At 43.6% G+C, this 18,834-nt stretch overlaps 1 protein-coding gene across 3 annotated transcripts in view; it reads left to right on the top strand.

Moving 5' to 3' along the window:
* Window positions 1-18,834, top strand: part of MICAL3 (microtubule associated monooxygenase, calponin and LIM domain containing 3) — a 172,517-nt gene that overhangs the window by 24,503 nt on the left and 129,180 nt on the right. Inside the window, exons 13-20 of one of the 3 annotated variants that reach the window (XM_060245796.1) lie at window positions 1,326-1,438; window positions 3,026-3,088; window positions 4,311-4,484; window positions 6,883-6,975; window positions 11,763-11,861; window positions 15,406-15,462; window positions 17,167-17,280; window positions 18,475-18,582. In XM_060245796.1, coding sequence (XP_060101779.1) covers window positions 1,326-1,438; window positions 3,026-3,088; window positions 4,311-4,484; window positions 6,883-6,975; window positions 11,763-11,861; window positions 15,406-15,462; window positions 17,167-17,280; window positions 18,475-18,582 — 821 coding nt within the window. The remainder of the gene's footprint in view (window positions 1-1,325; window positions 1,439-3,025; window positions 3,089-4,310; window positions 4,485-6,882; window positions 6,976-11,762; window positions 11,862-15,405; window positions 15,463-17,166; window positions 17,281-18,474; window positions 18,583-18,834) is intronic. The other 2 variants (XM_060245797.1, XM_060245795.1) reach the window with 2 other exon arrangements.

The following is an 18,834-nucleotide window of genomic DNA, read 5'->3' as shown; positions in this document are numbered from 1 at the left end:
TCCTGGCCCCAGTGATGGACCTCCTGATGACACCTGGGGTTTTTTGGCTACTGTATGACACAGGGTGTTGGACTGGATAGGCCATTGGCCTGATCCAACATGGCTTCTCTTATGTTCTTAAAAGCAGAAGACTGTTTTTGGAAAGCCTGCTGGCTCAAGGGCCTTTAGAAGCTTTGGGGACTTACCTGTATTGCCATAGCCCCATTCCCTTTCTCAGGCTCCGCCCATTTGACTGTTACTATCTTTGTAATGTTGCTGGGCCTCGCTGTTGGCAGTTGGGACTTGTCAAGACAGTGCTGATCTGAGACTGGGGCTTAACACAAAGAATGAGCAGTGCTGCATGGGGTGGTGAAACTTCCCCCTTAGAAGCAATCTGTATTGGCCAGCGGTCTTCTGGGAGAAGGAAGAGGCTGCTGCCTGAGAGGGAACAGAGTGGCTTCTGCTGTCTCTTCCATCGCTAAATAGATTATTGATAGCGGTGCCTGAAGCTTCAGTTGTGCTTGCTGTGAAAGCCAGATGCATTCTGCACTGATTCAGTGGATGATGTCTAGCCATTAAAAAAAGTGCTGGTGATATTTTCCTCCCTTGCATCAGCTGCCTGCGGCATTTTTGTATTTACTGTTACCAGGAGCGGCCAGTTTGATTCTGTCCTGGTTCATCACCTGTCCTGGCATGGGATCAGCACACTTAGCTGGGCATCAGTTGCCAAACTATTGGCTAGGGAATTGTCTGATCTTGTATAATGTTTTTATCTATTTAATCAGGAGTGGAATTCTAGCAGGAGCTCCTTTGCATATTAGGCCACACCCCCTGATGTAGCCAATCTTCAAGGAGCTTACAAAAAAGAGTCTTGTAAGCTCTCAGAGGATTGGCTACATCAGGGGTGTGGCCTAATATACAAAGGAGCCCCTGCTAGAATTCCAGCCCTGTATTTAATAGTTATTTTAATTATTATTTAATTGTTAAGTTGCTGCGGTATTGACATGTTATGAGCTGCCCTGAGCCCTCTTGCAATAAGGGCGTTATATAAGCAGCAATAAATAAATGAATTGTGCTTGTTGAATAGTCCCAATTCTCCTTGCCTGCCAGGCACTGACTTGGTATAGGAGGGAAAGCCTCAAACGACCCAGTGGATCTAGAAGAGTTTGGGGGGTGGGGGCGGAGAATCTTTCCTGCAATGTTATTTCACAGGGGGCATGGTTTGAAACTTTTGGTGTGTATAATTGAAGTGCTGAGGTGAAAAGGAAGGATGCTCTTTTTGCTATCTTGAATGTAGATATTTAGCTGGTTCTCCTCCGGTAACAACATTTGCTTTTTGTTCTCAGACAACCTGGAACTGAATGCCGAAGAGAAAGCGGCATTAATTGCTAGCACCAAATCTCCTATCTCCTTCTTCAGTAAACTGGGTCAGAGCATCTCCCGGAAGCGGATGCCAAAGGTAGTCACAACTTCTTTCAAGAAGCAGGCTCTGGAAAGAGTGTTCTGTGTATATTCTTGCCCCAGTCCAATGTGGGGAGGGGAAAGGGAAAGGAGATTGTAAGCCTTTCTGAGTGAAGGGCGGGGAATAAATCCAATCTCTTCTTCTGTGATTAAACATTTGCCTACTGATACACATGTTCAACTATTGCTGTTCCCTCTGCTCTTCCTGATTCCCAATTTATTTCAATTATAATCTGTTTTTCTCATTAACATTCAGGATGGATTGCAGGATTAAGAAACAGTGTAAAAAAGGCTAGTATAATATATGCAATGAATAATGCAAGAAAACATGCAGCTTATAATGCAAGGTTACAAAACTAAAGAACAGTGAAATAAAAACAGTATAATATGTCCAGTAAACATGCAATGAAAACTACTTTTTCCCCACAAGTATTAAAACTATAACCCTCTTTCCTTTATAAAAATTTTCCCCTGAATAATTCCGCCTTACACCTTCTGCAGAATAACTATAATATGAGAGTCTTCCCAGCTTCATCAGGCATCATTCCTTCCTGTGGAAGCCACAACCAAGAGAGCTTGGAGGTTGGGCAGCTTGTTGCTCTTACTCTTTTGCAAGATGACGCATTCAGAAGTCTCTGCTCCGATGCACTGAGTGCCGCTTTAACAGAAACAGCACCTCCATCGATGATGCAGATTGGTCTTGGGCGTGCGCATACTGTAAAGATCGTTTATCTTTTAGAAACAAGGTTACATTTTTGTGACTGAGGCAGTGGTAGGGTGTTATCAAAATATTGCTGGCTGCTTTTGATTTATAAAACTCAGAATACAGAGTTCAATGAAAAAATTAATGGGCCAATTTGAAGCTGTATGTATGTGTCCTCCTGATTCTGTGCACAGCTATGAAAGGAATATTGATGCTGTTACTTGCGTGGAGGGGTGTGTGTCCTGGTTTGAGCTTCCTTCCCTGTCCAAATCAGCATTGGGTGCTGCCAAGTTTAATGGATAAACAATAAAAAGAACGAGCAAACCTGAATATATATAGATTTAAACAAGCCATTACAAAACTGATTGAAACAAGAAAACAAAAAGGATAGGGTGTGAATGCATTCTCCATGCCTGCTTATTAACAAACTAGTCATATTATTCTTGAGGTTTAGATGAATTTTGGGGGGAATGCAGTTGCTTGTGCCTGCATTGGGATCAGCTGTTGGCATACCATTGCGGGATTATTGCATGGCTCGTGAGATGAAATGGAGGCACAGGAGGTGCTGGGGCAGTGGAAACCTGGATTCCCCAAATGGAAGATGAGCTCCTGCATATTGACAAGGAAAGGGCAAGGTGGAGCCTTGTTAATTTTGGTCAAAGTGCAAATAAGATTTACAGGACGCGCTTTGAGCTGAGAGAGTTTTCAAGTCTTGCTAAGTGGAAGAGTTAGACCATGGTGCCTGGTCAAGAATATGGCTGACGATATCTCAGATCTTGCTGCTGTCCCAAAAATCTGCTAAGAAACTGCCTGAATAAGGGCTGAGTTATGGACACTCAATTTCTCTCCCCCCCCCCCCCTCGACCCCTTTTCTTTGCTTAGGATAAAAAGGAGAAAGACCTGGATGGTTCAGGAAAGAGGAGGAAAACAAGCCAGTCAGAAGATGTAAGTATTTCAGTTCCCCTGGTGTCTTTCTCTTCCTGTAGCAATGCTGTCTTGAATGGGTTTTGTCATGGGGAATTCATGGTTGCAGTGGATACAGACCAGGTGGCCTGGAGCACAGAGTTACGGGGATTGCTAATTTAACAAAAGAAGTATTTATACTCCTGAGACAATTTAAAAACATGAATGAGAATGATTAAAATGTGGAATCTGCTGCCAGGGGATGTGGTGATGGCCACAGGAATAAACAGCTTTAAAGGGGGATTAGAGAGATTCACGAAGGATAGAGTTATCAGTGGCTACTGGCCATGGTGACTGAGTGGAACCTCCACATTCAGAGGCACTCATCCTCTGAACCCCAGAGCCAGGAGGCAACACTGGGGAAGGCCTCGGCTTCTATGCTCTGTTGGCCCACCAGAGGAACTGCTTGGCCACTATGTGAGGCAGGACGCTGGACTGATCCAACAGACAATTCTGCACCATCCTTGAAGATGATCTTATGACCTCTCAGCTGCCTCCTCTCCAGGCTAAACCTACCCAGCTCCTTCAGCCTTTCCTCATAGGATTTGGTCTCCAGACCTCTCTTTGCCACCCTCCTCTGGACCCGTTCCAGCTTGTCTATATTCTGAAAAGAGTAAAGCAATACCATCACTTCACATGATCTGGACACTATACCTCTGTTAATACAGCCCAAAATTGTTTGTGCCTTTTGGAAGCTTTCAAGAATGTGTGAAAATATGCAGCACCTCCTAAAAGAGTTGTGAGCATCTGAATTTGCAACCTGGGGCAGTGAGAACTTATTATTGCCTCATTTGTTTATTTGGTTTATGCCCTGCTCTTCTCCCTTACGGGGATCCCAAACAGTTAAATTGTCCTCCTTTCCTCCTCCACTTCATCATCACAACAACTCTGTGATAGTGATTAGGCTGTATGTGACTGACCCAAAGTCACCCAGCAAGGCAGAGGGGATTCAAACCTGGGTCTCCCAGATCCTACTCAGCCCTCTAAACCATTTGTACGAAACACTTGGCAAGAGTTGGATCACATTTAGCTCTGATAACTGCATCTCTGCTATATTATCCCTGCAGTTTTGGGTGTCTGGGAAGATGAGTGTTGTGGAGAAGCTGACAGGGGCGTATGCGTTGAAATGCATATGTGCTTGGAAGCTGTATGGAGAAGATCCATAAAGGATTGCATTAATGGACAATGTATACTGTTTTGGCAGGAGGACAGTTCCCGGAGCTACAGAGAAGAGAGGCCGACCCTGGTGAGTGCCCTGACGGAGAGAAAAATTGACGCCGCCATCGGGAACCAGAACAAAGTGAAGTCCATGGCAACTCAGCTGCTGGCCAAATTTGAGGAGAACGCACCTGCTCAGTCCACAGGCATCCGGAGACAAGTATGGGACACTTTTGCAAGTTGGGTGCTTTCTTGGACCTCTGATAGCAGCTTAGCTGGCAGGAAGTCTTTTTATCTTTTTGTACATCAAGGATGATCTGAAGGCCTTTTTTGAGCAAGAATAGTAAAGGCCAGTACTGCAAAAGCTTTTATTTTCCAGTATTCTTGGGGAAGGGGTTTTTTGCCAAGTAATCAGGTGTGCCAATGAACAAAGCTTTTCCCTGGTGGCAGGGGGACAGTAGTGTTGACTGAGCAGCCACCATGCCCAGGAACTGGCTAAGACCCACCGCACTCTGCAACACTGGCCTCTCAGCACTGCTGCCTTCTTACTGCCACCTCTCCCAAGTTACTCATGTGCCTGTAACCACCAGCAAGGTGGCGTTGAGAAGACAGCAGTTCCGAGTGGGTTGTCCATGAGTGACTTGGACAGGGGATGCTGGTTAACTGACTTTTCAGGTGTCGGTTAAACAAAGCTTTTCTTCAGTTCCCAGTTTTTTTGTTTTTTAAATAAATCATGTGTGGCTATCATAAATTAAGCTTCTGACTTGAGATTAGAAGGCAAATTCCTTCCTTAGGCACTGTTTTCAGTGCCAAAAATACAGAAGACATTCCTGAACGTTGTTTCTTTCTTTGGCCAAATTGTCCTTCAGTGGTGGGCAGGGTTTGCCCGGGGCCCCGGTTCGTGCAAACCACACAGGCAGCATCCCTCATCCCCTCCAAAGCACCATATTTGTGTTACATCCTGGGGGCTACACCTACCTAATTTGTGTGTCTCCTCCAAGCAAGCCATCTGTAAAACCTGCTTTTGGTGTCTCAACATCTGCTGAACATCTGGGGAAGACTGCCTCCCTCCCCCCATTATATGCCCTGTGAAATCACTCCATGCATAAGCAGCTCTTCTGTTTTGGGGAAGCTGGTCGTGGTATCCGGTGCATTCTTCTCATTAATTGAGTGTACTTTGAAATTGAACAAGCTTAAGCGTGGCAGAAATTAATCTATTTTTGGTCACTGTTATGAAGAATCCGTTTTATATAAGAAGAAAGGCAGGGTTGTGACTGATACTATGAGAGGAATGCCTTTGGGGCTAGGAGCGTCTACACAAAAAAACAAATCCGTGTGGGTCAGGCAAGGCAACCACCTCTCCTCAAGCACACCCCAAGTTTCAAAAAGATTGGACCAGAGGATTGAATTCTATGAGCCCCCAAAGAAGGTGCCCCTATCCTTCATTATCTCCAGTGGAGGGAAAGTATTTAAAAGGTGTGCGGTCCCTTTAGATGTGATGGCCAGAGCTCCCTTTGGAGTTCAATTGTGCTTGTCACACCCTTGCTCCTGGCTCCTCCCCCAAAGTCTCCTGGCTCCACCCCCAAAGCCTCCAGATATTTCTTGAGTCGGACTTGGCATCCCTGGCTCTACCACTCCCTTTGCCTGTCCTGCCTCATGATCCGATGGACTTTGAGCCAAGAAACTGTCCAAAGACCATTTTCATAGCACAGATGCCCAACTCTTCATCCTCTCCGTGTCCATCTCTGGTGTTTCAGAAGGAAGGATGGAATCTCCAAAGCTTAGCAGTAGAGGGAATCCTTCCTGATACCAGTGTGCTGTGCTGAGCTGCCAGAGTCAGAGCCATCCTCGATCATCTTCTAAAAAGAATTCAGCTACTCCAGTAGCTGAAAGCTCCTCTTGATTGGAATCTTGTTGGGATTGCCATAAATAACTAGACTGAAATTATATCTGTGCGTATCATTCAACCTAGTACCCCAGACAATAAAAAGGTTTAGAGGTCATCAGAGTAAATGACGCAAGACATTATCTCAGCCCATGTTTTATTTTCATAGCAGAGGACAGAAACTTAGCTTCAGGTACAATGATTTTGGGAAACCCCGGCCAATAAAATTTTAAGAGTCCTCTGCTCACAAAGTGGTTATTTTATCACCCAAAATTGTTTCCAGTAAATGCAGGCATGCTTGACTACTTAAATGTACAATAAAATAATGTTCAAGTCAGCGATTCAATCAAGTTTTCAGAGCAGGGCAAAGACTACAATTAGCTGGAATATTTTTGTATCGTCCTGTTAGTCAATGCCGATGGGTAGCACGTTAAATCTAGGCAGTGTAAAACCATGACGAGACAATGAGAGCTGTACATGCAAGGCTGTTCAGGCTTCCATATTCCCCAGCCTTATTTGTTTCCCTTTTCATACAACTTTATATTTGATTTGCCTACTAATTTTTCTTCACTCCATCTTTTTTTTTTCTCCTCAATGTCTGTCTGCTGATCCCCCTCTGTCCAACATGTACCTTTTCCCTTTGTGGGTTTCTCTGTGAGTTCTGTTTTCACCTTTTATGTAAATGCCCACTGTGGCCTCCATCCTGCCATCCCCCATGACCTGCATGCCACAGTGTGCCCAGCCTTATCAAGACCGTGCTCTCAGCCAGCCAGCCTATCGCCAGAGAGAGCAGGGCCGTCTGGCTCCTATGCCTCAATGGAAACAGGTAAAGGCAAGTTGAATGAATGACTGTGATGCTCGTTCTCATCTAAGCTACCACCCCATTGGCTGCTGCTTTTCTCCATTCCAAACCACCTCCAGTATTTCTGGCAATACAGGCAGGGGGTTTTTTTAGATGGAGACTTGAATGTGTTTCACTGAGTATATGTAATTTGCATCATAGACCCAGAATTAGTATCTTTCACTTCTTCCTCTCCCCCACAACTGACAGTTTTTGAATATTTGTGCATAGGTTGTGATTTCAAGTGTGGTTTCTTATTCACATTATTTATTCTGATCATTTTTTATTTATAATTTAGATCTATAAACTGCCCTTCTCTGAGTACACAACAGTAAAAACATCCATACATTGATAAAAAAAAACAATTCCAGCAAATAAATAAAAATAGCTAAAACATTCTTAGATGGTGCATCAAAGTCCCAAATTGGGTCACTGTCTTATGGGAGAGAAGGCAGGAAAGAAAGGGGGGTGGGTGGGTGGAGGAAATGTCAGATAGAATGGTACCCATCACTGTCTTCAGCCCAAAAGCCTGGTGGAACATCTCTGCCTTACAAGCCCTGCAGAACTACGCAGGGCACAGATGTTATTCAGCAGAGAGTTCCACCAGAAGGGAGCCATGGCCAAAAAGGCCCTGGCCGAGGACAGCCAGACGTCTTTTGTGCCGAGGATCACTAGTAAATTGTTCTCTGCAGAGTGTAAAGCTCTTCAGGGAACATACCAGAGGAGGCAGTCCTGAAGACATGTGGGTCCCAGACCACACAAGGCCTTGAAGGTCAAAACCAAAACCTGACTCAGTATTCCAAAGGCAGCCAGAATACCTTATTCCAGGGGTGGCAACGTTAGCTCTCCAGATGTTTTTTGCCTACAACTCCCATCAGCCCCAGCCATTGGTCATACCGGCTGGGGCTGATGGGAGTTGTAGGCAAAAAACAACTGGAGAGCTACCGTTGGCCACCCCTGCCTCATTCACATTACCTGTTCCAATAACAGAATCACTCTTAGGAATGACCCCCATGAAAATCAATGTCTGAATGTGCTGTACATAAGAACGTGGAAAGTAATCCATGTCAAGTAGGTTTTTCAGAGGGTAGCTATATTGGGCTGCAGTGGAAGAACGAGATTCGAGTCCAGTAGCACCATAGAGACCAACAAGATTTTCGGGGTATAAGCTTTCAAGAGTCAAAACTCACTTATCAATAAGTATAGATCCAGGTGGGCAGCCGGGTTGGTCTGAAGCAGTAGAACAAAGCTGGAGTCAAGTAGCACCTTTAAGACCAACAAACTTTTATTCAGAATGTTTAAATAATAAATAAAATAAAAGTTTGTTGGTCTTAAAGGTGCTGCTTGACTCCTGCTTTGTTTATCAATAAGTATGTAATCCAGGCTTGGGTTTCATGTCTTCGGGGTTGGGTTGAGGAAGCAGTTAATGCGTCTAACACATTCTGAAATCTGAGGGATCACTCACAGCCTGAGACTGAAAAGTACAGTATTGGAATCTGGCCTTCTTCTGCCCATTGACAGTATTTCCATGAAACATAATACAGCTCTTAGAGCATGTTTTGTGCATTAGTTCAGGGTAAATGGAAATGGCCTAATGGCTCATAGTACGTAGAGGTCACTGAATCATGCCAGTGATTTGCATTACAACCTAGGTAAGCAACTTTTGAAGTCTGAAATCTGTTCACTCTTCCTGGTGCCGATGTAGACTTTTTATTGTTCTGCCAGTAGATTTTGATCCTTTCTTCAGCTGTTGAAGGAGTTGCTTTTGCCAATGCAATAAGCTTCCCCCTTGAGAGAGATCTGTGGTTGGCTGCTGCTTATCAAAAAACTTTCTGCCATCTGTTTTTTAGAACTTCTGAGCCTGTGTATATTTACAAAGCAGCTGTGGAACTTCAGTGAACCACATCCTCCACAATAAAAAAATTAATCTATTTTCCTCCTTTCATAAAAGAAAGAGGACATCTGCAGTACTGCAGTCCAAACTCTCTGCTCACAACCTGAGTTCGATCCTGGCAGAAGCTAGGGTCAGGTGGCCGGCTCAAGGTTGACTCAGCCTTCCATCCTTCCAAGGTCGGTAAAATGAGTACCCAGGTTGCTGGGGGGAAAGTGTAAATGATTGGGGAAGGCACCCCATTAAAAAAGTCTGCCATGAAAACGTCATGATGCAATGTCACCCCAGAGTTGGAAACGACTGGTGCTTGCACAGGGGACTACCTTTACCTTTTTATCACTTAAATGCTTATGACATCCTGTAGAGGTGAGGAATTTGGGTTAGAAGATACATCTTTCATAGTATGCATCCCCTATCTGTAATCTCCCACTTCAGGTTACTGTAAAAAAAGAACAGGGTAGCAGGGAGGAAGAGTAGGAGATGATGGTAGATTTTCCTGTTCAAACCTCTGATAGTTACCTTTTAGGGACATGAGCAGGCTGATTTCCTTTCTTAGTTCCTAATCCCCACCGTGCCCTTTACTGCTATCAACAGAAGGGCAACAAGCATGCTGAGCCCCATTGTAGGAAGAGGTATCCTCCTTTCAGTTAACTAACTAATGTTCTTCTGCATTTCTATGAAGTCATCAGGTATGGAGAGGAAACTCTGCCTTGTCTGTGGGTGACCCCACTTCACTAGCTACTGACAGTCAGCCATCGAGTTAGAAGCAGTTGCTCCAGCCTCTAAAGGAGAGATGGTCACAGAAATAAGCAAAAAGGAATATTATCTGTTAAGATCAGTTAATGATAGTGATCTTGGGTTTTCATAACACTGAAGGGAATTAGATCTTCTATCATGTTGTTTCTTGAACGGTTTTCCTTATGTCTGGACATGAGAGTAACTGTCCATGGGTAGTAATGCTTATGTTCTTTGTCTTCGCCAAAGTAAACAAGGAACTCCCTGCCCCCCCCCCCCCCCGGTAAGCCTTGTTTGGACCTTGCTAAGTCATATAAACTCACATTCTTGGTTTATTTTTGGTTTTGAAGATAAACTCATATTGGCTGCACAACAGAAATTTAGGATTGCATTGTCTAGACCTGTTCTTGATGGGTTTTGGTTCTCAATGTGTCAAATAGTTTCTAGCATTAAAACATGTGGGTTCTTGACATTTGGATTGCCGCAGTGCGGGGGGTGGGGGTCAGCTTCCTGCTTATAACACAGTGAATGAAAATGTCTTCTGCGTAGGTCAGAGAACTTCATCACTCTAATTCATTCTCCATTTGCATACTTACCAGCACTTGGATGTGTCTGATGTGAAATTGGAAGTTGCATGTTTGAAGGCTGAGGGATTGGGGAGGGGTCAGGGAGTTCTACAGATGCATTTATCTATGAAGCGTATTGACTTGTACTTCTTTTTGGAGGGGAATACATGTCCAACATCTGAGTGTCTTTCTTGTTGCTGGTAATACCAACCAGCCTCTTTTGTGTTGAAATGGGCCTTCAAGTGAATAAGAAGTGGCTCGGACCACCTTGGCTTCATCATGTGCAACTTCTCTTTGGTTTAAACCCATTAAGTTATATGTTCTCCACTGTTTTAGCACACTCAGAATGCATCCTACAGGAGGATGGGAAGCATTCCTTAATGTATGCCTTGGATTCTACCAGCCCTACAGAGGCATCTTCTTTACCTGCTGGGAAAGCTATGGAAGGTCACTCCATGTAGTTCCATGTATTTTTTTAACCTTGTTTTAAGCCATGGTGTGCAAGGTACATCTTCAGTAAATTTAATTTATTTATGGAAGGATCTTATTGATATTACTGTTTTATGAATTTTGATTTATTATATGTGACATTTAGAAGACTTTTAATTCTATATAAGATGTTGTCACTGCTTTGAGCTGTTCCTGGGGAGAGTGGGCTATAAATAGAATGGAACAAAATAAGTAAGTAAATGAAAGCCAGGTTCAAGGTGAGCAACAGGCAGACAGATACAAAACAGAAGAACATCTACTGCAACTTGGTTTGACAAAACTGAAAATAAGACACACAGCCACTATTCATCTCTTTCAATTCACACTTATGTATAATGTTCAGAACCTAACATTTGGCAAAGTCATTAGCACCTTCTGGGATGTATTCTGGTTGATCTTAGTTTATTTGAAGGATACAGGATATTTCTGTAGATTAACTGGGCTGATTTCCCAAGAGTTTTTCAAACATCGCACACAATAGCATTTAGCAGTTTTCTTCTGCTGTGTGTTGGTGCATTTGAGATTGCACAATTGCAGGACTCCATACATTTAAACCTCATATACTCAGATCTCTAGGTTATTCGAATCTCACAGTTCTGAATGCCTAGAAATATTTTCTATCCCAAACTAAAATTATCCAAAGACCTTTCACTTGGAACCGTTTGAACAAATCAAATTGTACGCAGGGCAGATAAGGACTTCCATGCAAAGACTTCCACTGATGCTTGTATCCCATCATCAAGGAATCACCCTTTCCAAGAAGAAGACAACATTGGATTTATATCCCACCCTCCACTCTGAATCTCATAGTCTCCGAGCAGCTCACAATCTCCTTTACCTTCAGATGGTCTTTGGGAAAGGTTGCCAGCAAGCAGGCTAATTTTCTCCTGGGGCAAAGGCATGGTTAGAATGTTTCTTCTTGAAAGTTCCCTGTGTGCAGTGGAGGTGCATTCCATGTTTATGATGTCCTGCCCAGCAAGACAGCCCAGGAATGATTTTAATTAATTCATTGGATGTTTGCAAGCTGTGGCTTGTGGCCTTGGCAATGACCATGTTTCTTCCTCCCCCACCCCTCCTGTTTTTAAACAAAGATGAGGAGAAAGGAGCGTTCTCGGACCTGCCCAAAAAAAGTGATCATGCTCTCTTCTTCCTCCACTTGCACTTCCTCTCCATCGTACCCCAGTCCGCAGGTGATTTCTTTCTGCATGCTCTGTCCTTCTCCCTTCTGTTCCTTCTTCCACCAGACCCACCTGCTCTTCCCCTCTTGCTTCCACCAAAGTCTCCTATTCCTTCTGTTCAGTTGTAAGAAGGGGACTCAAACGGAACATTTAGGAAACCTCCAAAACTAGGGATGCGGCATTTTTTTTAAAATCACCCTCCAATTAAACCTCTTGCAACCCCCATTAACTTTGCTCTGTGTTTTTTTTTTAGCGTATCAGCTAAAAACCTGAAGTCTGAGCAATACTACTGTTGGTATGGCTCTGTAATAATTCACTTAAAATATTAGCAGCAGTAACAGAAGTGGCATTTCTGGACTGCAAAGAGAACATTTCTTTAGCTTAGGCAACTGGGACGTTGCTTGATACTTTATTTAATTGTACCCTGGCTGCCACTTTTGATCCTCAGTGGGGACCCAAAACACCCTTATAAGATCATTCTCCCTTCCACCGTTTTACCCGCACAACAATTACCTAGTGAGGTAGTTTAGCCTGAGGGAAAATGACTGGCCCAACGTCACCCTGTGAGCTTTCATGACAGAGTGAGTCTACTGGGTCCTACTTTCTATCCTCTACGCCACGCTGGGAAGAGATGTTCTAATGATTTTGTGAGCCTTCAAACATCACAGATGTTGAATACATGAACCTGCTTTATACAGAATCAGTCTGGCAGCAGGTCTCAGGCAGAGGTCTTTCACATCACCTACTGCCAGGTCTTTCAGCTGGAGATGCCGGGGATTGAACCTGGGACCTTCTGCATGCCAAGCAGATGCTCTACCACTAAACCACTGCCCGTCCATATGTGTTCTTGTAGGAACCCCTGGAGCCAGCTTACCTGGGTCGTAGTTTCATTACTGGGAGTGGCAGATGGGGTTTTCACATCAGTTTGTGGCAATGTGTATCTGTCTGTCTCTCTCCGTCTCCGTCTCTGTCTGTCTCTCTCTCTCAGACACACACACACAAACCTTCAGTTTTTATCATTTGGAAAGTATGTGACATTTACACTGTTGTGTATTCTGTCTCTAAACAAGAGATTCCAAGTGAGTCCTGCCTCATCTGCCTCTTTCCTCAGAAGAGCAAATAATTTGCCCAACACTTCTTAGGATGAGCTCCTTGTGACGTTAGAACTGCTGTACTGCCATTCCTCCCTGGGTCTTCCAGTATGGAAGAATGATTTCCTTCAGTTAATTAAGAGTTTTCCAGTAGGCTTCTAACATCACAAACCTTCAAAGGCTAGAGTCCAAGGATTAAAGAGCGAACACTCCTTATTTCCCCCCTGTGTTTGTGAAGGTCACAGATTGGAGGGGGGGGTGCAGTCCCAAGTATGTTGGGTCCTAGAAAGTACATACCCCTTTGTTGCAGCATAAGAGTTATCTATGCTGCCAGTTGACTCTTTCAGTGGCTGAAGAGCCACTGAACTTTGGATGATGCCTCCTTAGGTTGAAAGAAGGTTTCAGGCTTTCGTGAGTGGAGTGGTAGGATTCATGCCTATAACAGTGACATAATAATAACAGAAGGCCCTTCTGGACTTTCAGGCATACACATTCTCTCTTTCAAAGATTGAGTTTCCGCTTAAAGAGCAGTCTTGACAGAAAGGGTGAGGATTCATTTCTGAATTCCACTTTCACACTAGCAGGATTTCTCAATCATTCACCTGCTATAACATAACAGTGGGTGGGGGTGAATATAGAGTGGATCACACAAGTGCTGCTAGGTAGCCAATCTGTGGTAGCTCCTGATAAATACAATATTCAACTTCCTTGTTCAGAAAAAAACTTTCTGCTTGGATTAGTAGGTTTTCCTGTCTTTCGTGTGACAGTTAAGAGGAAATAACTTCATTGCACCGATCCTGTAGCACTAGAGAGAGGCAAAGTGAACATTATCGAAATAACTTGCCTACAGTCATAATGGAAATAGTAGCAGCAAAGCCACACATGCACTCCTGCCACTATCTTTGATTGGGCTTACTGTTGCATTATGGGAATTCATATTTGTATTGATCCAACAATACAAATTCCCCCCTTTTTTTTACACTGGCTTTACCTCAGTTTCCTTTTTCTGGAAATAGTCTGTTGATTGTACTCCAGAAGCAGATTCTTGGAGATGGCAGAGGAAAGAGTGCAGAGCATGTGTGATGTCCTTGGATCTTCCTGTCAGTTAAAGGGTCTCCTACACTCCCTTCCATTTCTGGGAACTCAGCCCCGGTGATACAGCTTCTTCCCTTGTGCGGTGATAGGAGGCCATGATGCTCTTTGGTTACCTGAGTGACAGAGAGATTCTAAAATAAAGTTAGAGTCCAGTTGGCACTTTTAAGACTGACAGTTTAATTCAAGGTATGAGCTTTCATGTGTACACACACTTCTTCAGATGAAGGGAGCGTTTCAGATTCTGCTGAGTTTAGCCTTTTGCCATTTTGTTTTTGTCCAGTATGCTGTACTACTTCTGCTAACATTGATTCTCTCTAATTGACATGGTGTCCCTCTAATAAGCCTACATTGCTTTCCTTTGGAATTTTGGGAAGCCCACAGCTTGTCTGGGCCTTTTGATGTCCATAAAACATTATTATTCCATAGTTGAGAAAATGGGCCTTTTCAAATAAGAACATCCTAGTACAAGAGGCTATCCTAAATATTCGGACCCAGGATTAGAGCCTCTGTACATTTGGATATTTTTGTTAGTAAGTTAGAAGTGGATATTCATCTCATAGTTGGGGAAACTGTGGTGAGGATCATGAACTTCTGCTGAGTCAACAGAGGAGTTAACTTCCAGATGACATACTGTTGCTCTAATAAACTATGTTTTAAAACGGTTTTTAAAAATTTCCAGTATAGTGTTTAGTTAAGCCAAACTGGAGTGATTTACCACAGATAGTTAACAACAAGCAATAGAATCATGATAGAAACTCCCTTTGTATATTAGTCTCTTTCTTTTAAGTGCAAGTGGGTTATTGTGTTGCAGGAAACTACATATGAGCAAAACTTCATCTACATGAATATCCAGGACAACCCAAGATGCTTCCAGGGGACTCTTCCACCCCACCTTGGGAGTAATAGATAATCCAAATTAAAGATAGTCATTACTGTGTTAACATACTTAACCTTTATTAGAAGTCTTCTCAAATTATGGAGTATCCATGGACCTGTGCCTAAAAGCAAATACTCTTGCCATTTTCAAAGTGATCCCCCCCCCAAAAAAAACCCAGACTTTAAATGCATGGATTTTACTTTTTCTTGTGACCTTTCCCTTCTTCTTGCTCCTCTTTTTTCACCCCTGAAATGTACAGTTCTGTCACTGTTTACTAATACAGTTCATGTACAGTGTTTGTATTTAACTCTTCTGTATTAAAGCTGCACTGATGCGTTACGCACAGGATCCGAATTTTTACCAACCACCAAAGCCTATTAGGGACAGTGGTTTCAATGTTTCCTCTTATAGGGAAGACTTCTAATTTAGCAGCGTGGTGGCTTTCTGTACAGGAGGTTTGTTTTTGTTTTTCAAGTAATTATTTTGCCTACAGATAAGAAGGGAACCTCGTGCCGATCCAGCTGGAGAACGGAGTCCCGGTCAGGAACGGGTAAACTAGCATGAGCAAGAAAAGCATGAGTAGGGAGTGTGCAATCTTGGGGCAATGTTATGTGGCCGGGGCGGGGGGAGGGTGGGAATCTTCTCGTGCTACTACTAACATTCCAGAGTCATGGAAGAAGTTTCAGAACACAGTAACATTTTGTGTGTGTGTGTGGCATTCACAGAAACATACCAGCTTTGATAAGCGTTTGCCCGCTCTCAATAGTATGCCATGTGTGTACGTTTACAGTCTTGCACATATCATCCCCGTGACTTTGGGTTTTTTTTCCCGATTGGGGATATTGTGCCGGAGCAGAAGAATCGTTAGCTTCTTCTTGGGCGGGATCATCTATTGCACAGCTTTGCTGTTGCTTCTCTTTTGTGGCGTTTTGGCTCCCCTCACTCTGCTCACCAGCTTAGCGTTGCATCTGGTCTTTTAAGACAACCAGGTTAGAAGTGTGAATGGGGTGATGAATGCAAAAGTGTGAATGGCGTGAGGAAGGCAACTCAAAATTTGTGTCCCCACCACCACCACTTATACTGCTGGTGCTCTGTGGTGCCTCTGCTCAGCAGTGGAATGCAGCAGGCAGGCTCTCCCAGCTGTCTGGGATGAGTTTGCATTTCACATCAACTAGACCATGGGTATGGAGTTACAGAAGCACAGCACTAATTGTTTTTCTGTTCCTGTAGGGTTGCAGAACATTGTGAGGCTGCAACCCTAAGCATGTGTGAAAGTCTGTTCCTTTGAAATCAGTGAGAGTCCTTCTAGAGCAGGGGTCAGTAACCATGTGCAATTAAAGAGTCGAACTACATCAACATGCTGAGCCAAGAGATCAGGAAAGAGCCAGTATAAGAAAACTCATCTGCAGTGTCTAAGAACATACAAAACAGAGTTGCACTTACCTGTTAACTGTTGTTCATTGAATAGTCTTCTGTGCAGGCGCACACTGCAGAAAAGATTTCCAAAGTTTCTCTAGCTGACTAGGAGCACCCTTACTCCTGCTGATGCTTTCCCACTAAAACCCATCATATAACCCATCATACAAGTAGGAGGGGGACGCTACTGTCTCAGTTCTCCCCATATTGCCCTGGATACCACAAGGAAGTAGGGTTCCAGAAAGTTCATAGTGGGGCAGAAGGGAAGGATGCATGCCTGCACAAAAGACCACTTGAGCAACTGTTACAGGTAAGTACAACCCTGTTGTCATCATTGTGGCTTCTGTGCCTACATTCAGGTCCAAGTTATCTAATTAAGCTTTTGCTTGGCTGCCTTATTCATCGATCTCTCTACCTTTTCTGCAGAGAGATCCAGGTGGGCAGTCGTGTTGGTCTGAAGCAATAGAACAAAGTAGGAGTCCAGTAGCAGCTTTAAGACCAACAACATTTTAGTCAGAATTCTGATTAAAACTTTGTTGGTCTTAAAGGTGTTTCCTGCAGAGAGTCCCTCTGCCATTGGGGGTGGAAGCTGCTCGTGACAGAATTCCAACCTTCCCCTTTGTTTGGGATTATGTGTGCGTCCCACAGCTGGCAAGGGGGAAGTCAACTTTCTCCAGAAGATTGTTAAATTTTCCTTTGACATGTAGATATTGGAACTGTGTATGGTTTGATCTTGTCCTCAGTTTTGCTTCTCTTCCTAGAGCAGGCGTGCTTGTCCATGAATGTTGGGTTTTCTCCCAGTTCCTCTTGCTCACTTTCCTCATTCGTTATTCTGCAGGGACCTCACCCATTCTTTTCAGATGACCGTGTGCCAGTGCGCACACTTTCCATTAAGCAGCGGGCGAGCCAGCTGGCTGCCCTCCTGGAGCAGAGGCCAACAACCAGGCATCAGGTGATTTGCCTCCCTGTCTGCTGGTGCTTTGTGTCTGCTTGCAGCCCTGGAGAACAGGAAACAGACTGTTGTTTGGACCATAACGTGGTTGGCATCAGATGCAGTGTGTGATGGCTGATTAGTACACTGTGGCATTAATACTTTCAAGAACTCTAAAAGAAAAAAAATGCTATTTCACTTTGCTGATTACTAACGAATTTATTGTTGGCTGAAGCAATACTTTGCCTTTTCTCAAGCTGGGTATCCTTTGAGTAACACTATAAGGAGTGTAGCTTGGATGGGGTAGAGGCTTCTAACACTGAAAAGGCTTTTGATCAAGAGTAATATTTCTGTGTCCATGGAGTAGGATAAAATAGATAATGTACATCTAACCAGAGGGCGAATTAGCATGTCTAGTCAGAGAAGAACAGTATCTGTAGTACGGGACTGTTCATTGACGTCAATGATCTATAAAACCAGTTCATTTAAATAGTATCCCCAAGCAATCGGTAATAGTGTGTAAATCTAAACCAGTGAATCAGTTTGTAATATTTTTTTTAAAAGGCAAGAACATTGTATGTGCACTGCTTGATTAAAGCTAGCTTTCCAGTGCCTTTGACACAATCGTGCAGCATCAAGTAAGGATCAAAACACTTTTCCTATGCCCACTTAGTAATCATATAGCAGTTCTTTTTTGGGTAAATTCTCATTTTGGGAGGAGGGGGAGACTTGCATCATATTCTGCAAGAGCATGTTTGTTGCTGCATGGTACTTTTAGCATATTACTTCTTCCTTCTTTCTGATTAGAAATGCTAGTAGTGCTTCATAACCAGGACATTTTCACTTACTCTTTCCCAAGGATGTCCTCTTCTGTTCTTTCTAAACTTTCTGTAAAGTTCCTTATATTTATTCAAACCATATCTCCCCGAGTGATACAGTTTCACAAAACCACAGGGCTTTATAAGTCTCCCCTTGATAAATGCCCTTATATCTAAAACCTGAGATTTAAGGGATAGAAAATCCTCTAGATTAAATTAGTGGATGGATTCAGTGTAGCGTCATTCCTCTTAAGCATCTGACAGTGCTGGCGAGTTCAGCATAAGCAGAGCGGGTTTTCCTGTGAGGATAGAGAAGCCTGCCTCTTTTTTTTTTCTCCTCCAAGGGCTTCTAAAAATGCCATATTCCTCTTATGACTTTCTCAACTTTATTTTGTAGCCAGAGACCGAGCGATCTCGTCGATCTGTTGGTGAACAGTGGGAGCATTCCCTTAGCCTCCGTTCTTCCAGCCGCCCGGCTTCTCCCTCATCAGACTCCCTCAGACAGGTAGCATGGTGTGGGGCTTGAAGCTGTATTCGGCTGCGCACTTTGGCCTACTCCATCTTCTGCCACCTGGGAATGTGTCACAGGAGAAAAGTTAGGCTCTTGTCTTCAGATCATTGATGTAGCTATGGCTGAGCTTTGGCGTATGTGCCTGCAGATGAAAAAGCTTAGGCTGTCACTGTATCCTGGCCATTTCAAGCCTTATAAGATTTGGAAGTGGAATCATAGAGTTGGAAGGTACCTCCAGGGTCATCT

This window comes from Heteronotia binoei, chromosome 8, assembly GCF_032191835.1.
Source record: "Heteronotia binoei isolate CCM8104 ecotype False Entrance Well chromosome 8, APGP_CSIRO_Hbin_v1, whole genome shotgun sequence".
In the NCBI taxonomy this organism is placed as follows: domain Eukaryota; kingdom Metazoa; phylum Chordata; class Lepidosauria; order Squamata; family Gekkonidae; genus Heteronotia; species Heteronotia binoei.
The sequence above is the reverse complement of the archived record's forward strand: the minus strand, read 5'-3'. Positions and strand labels throughout refer to the sequence as shown.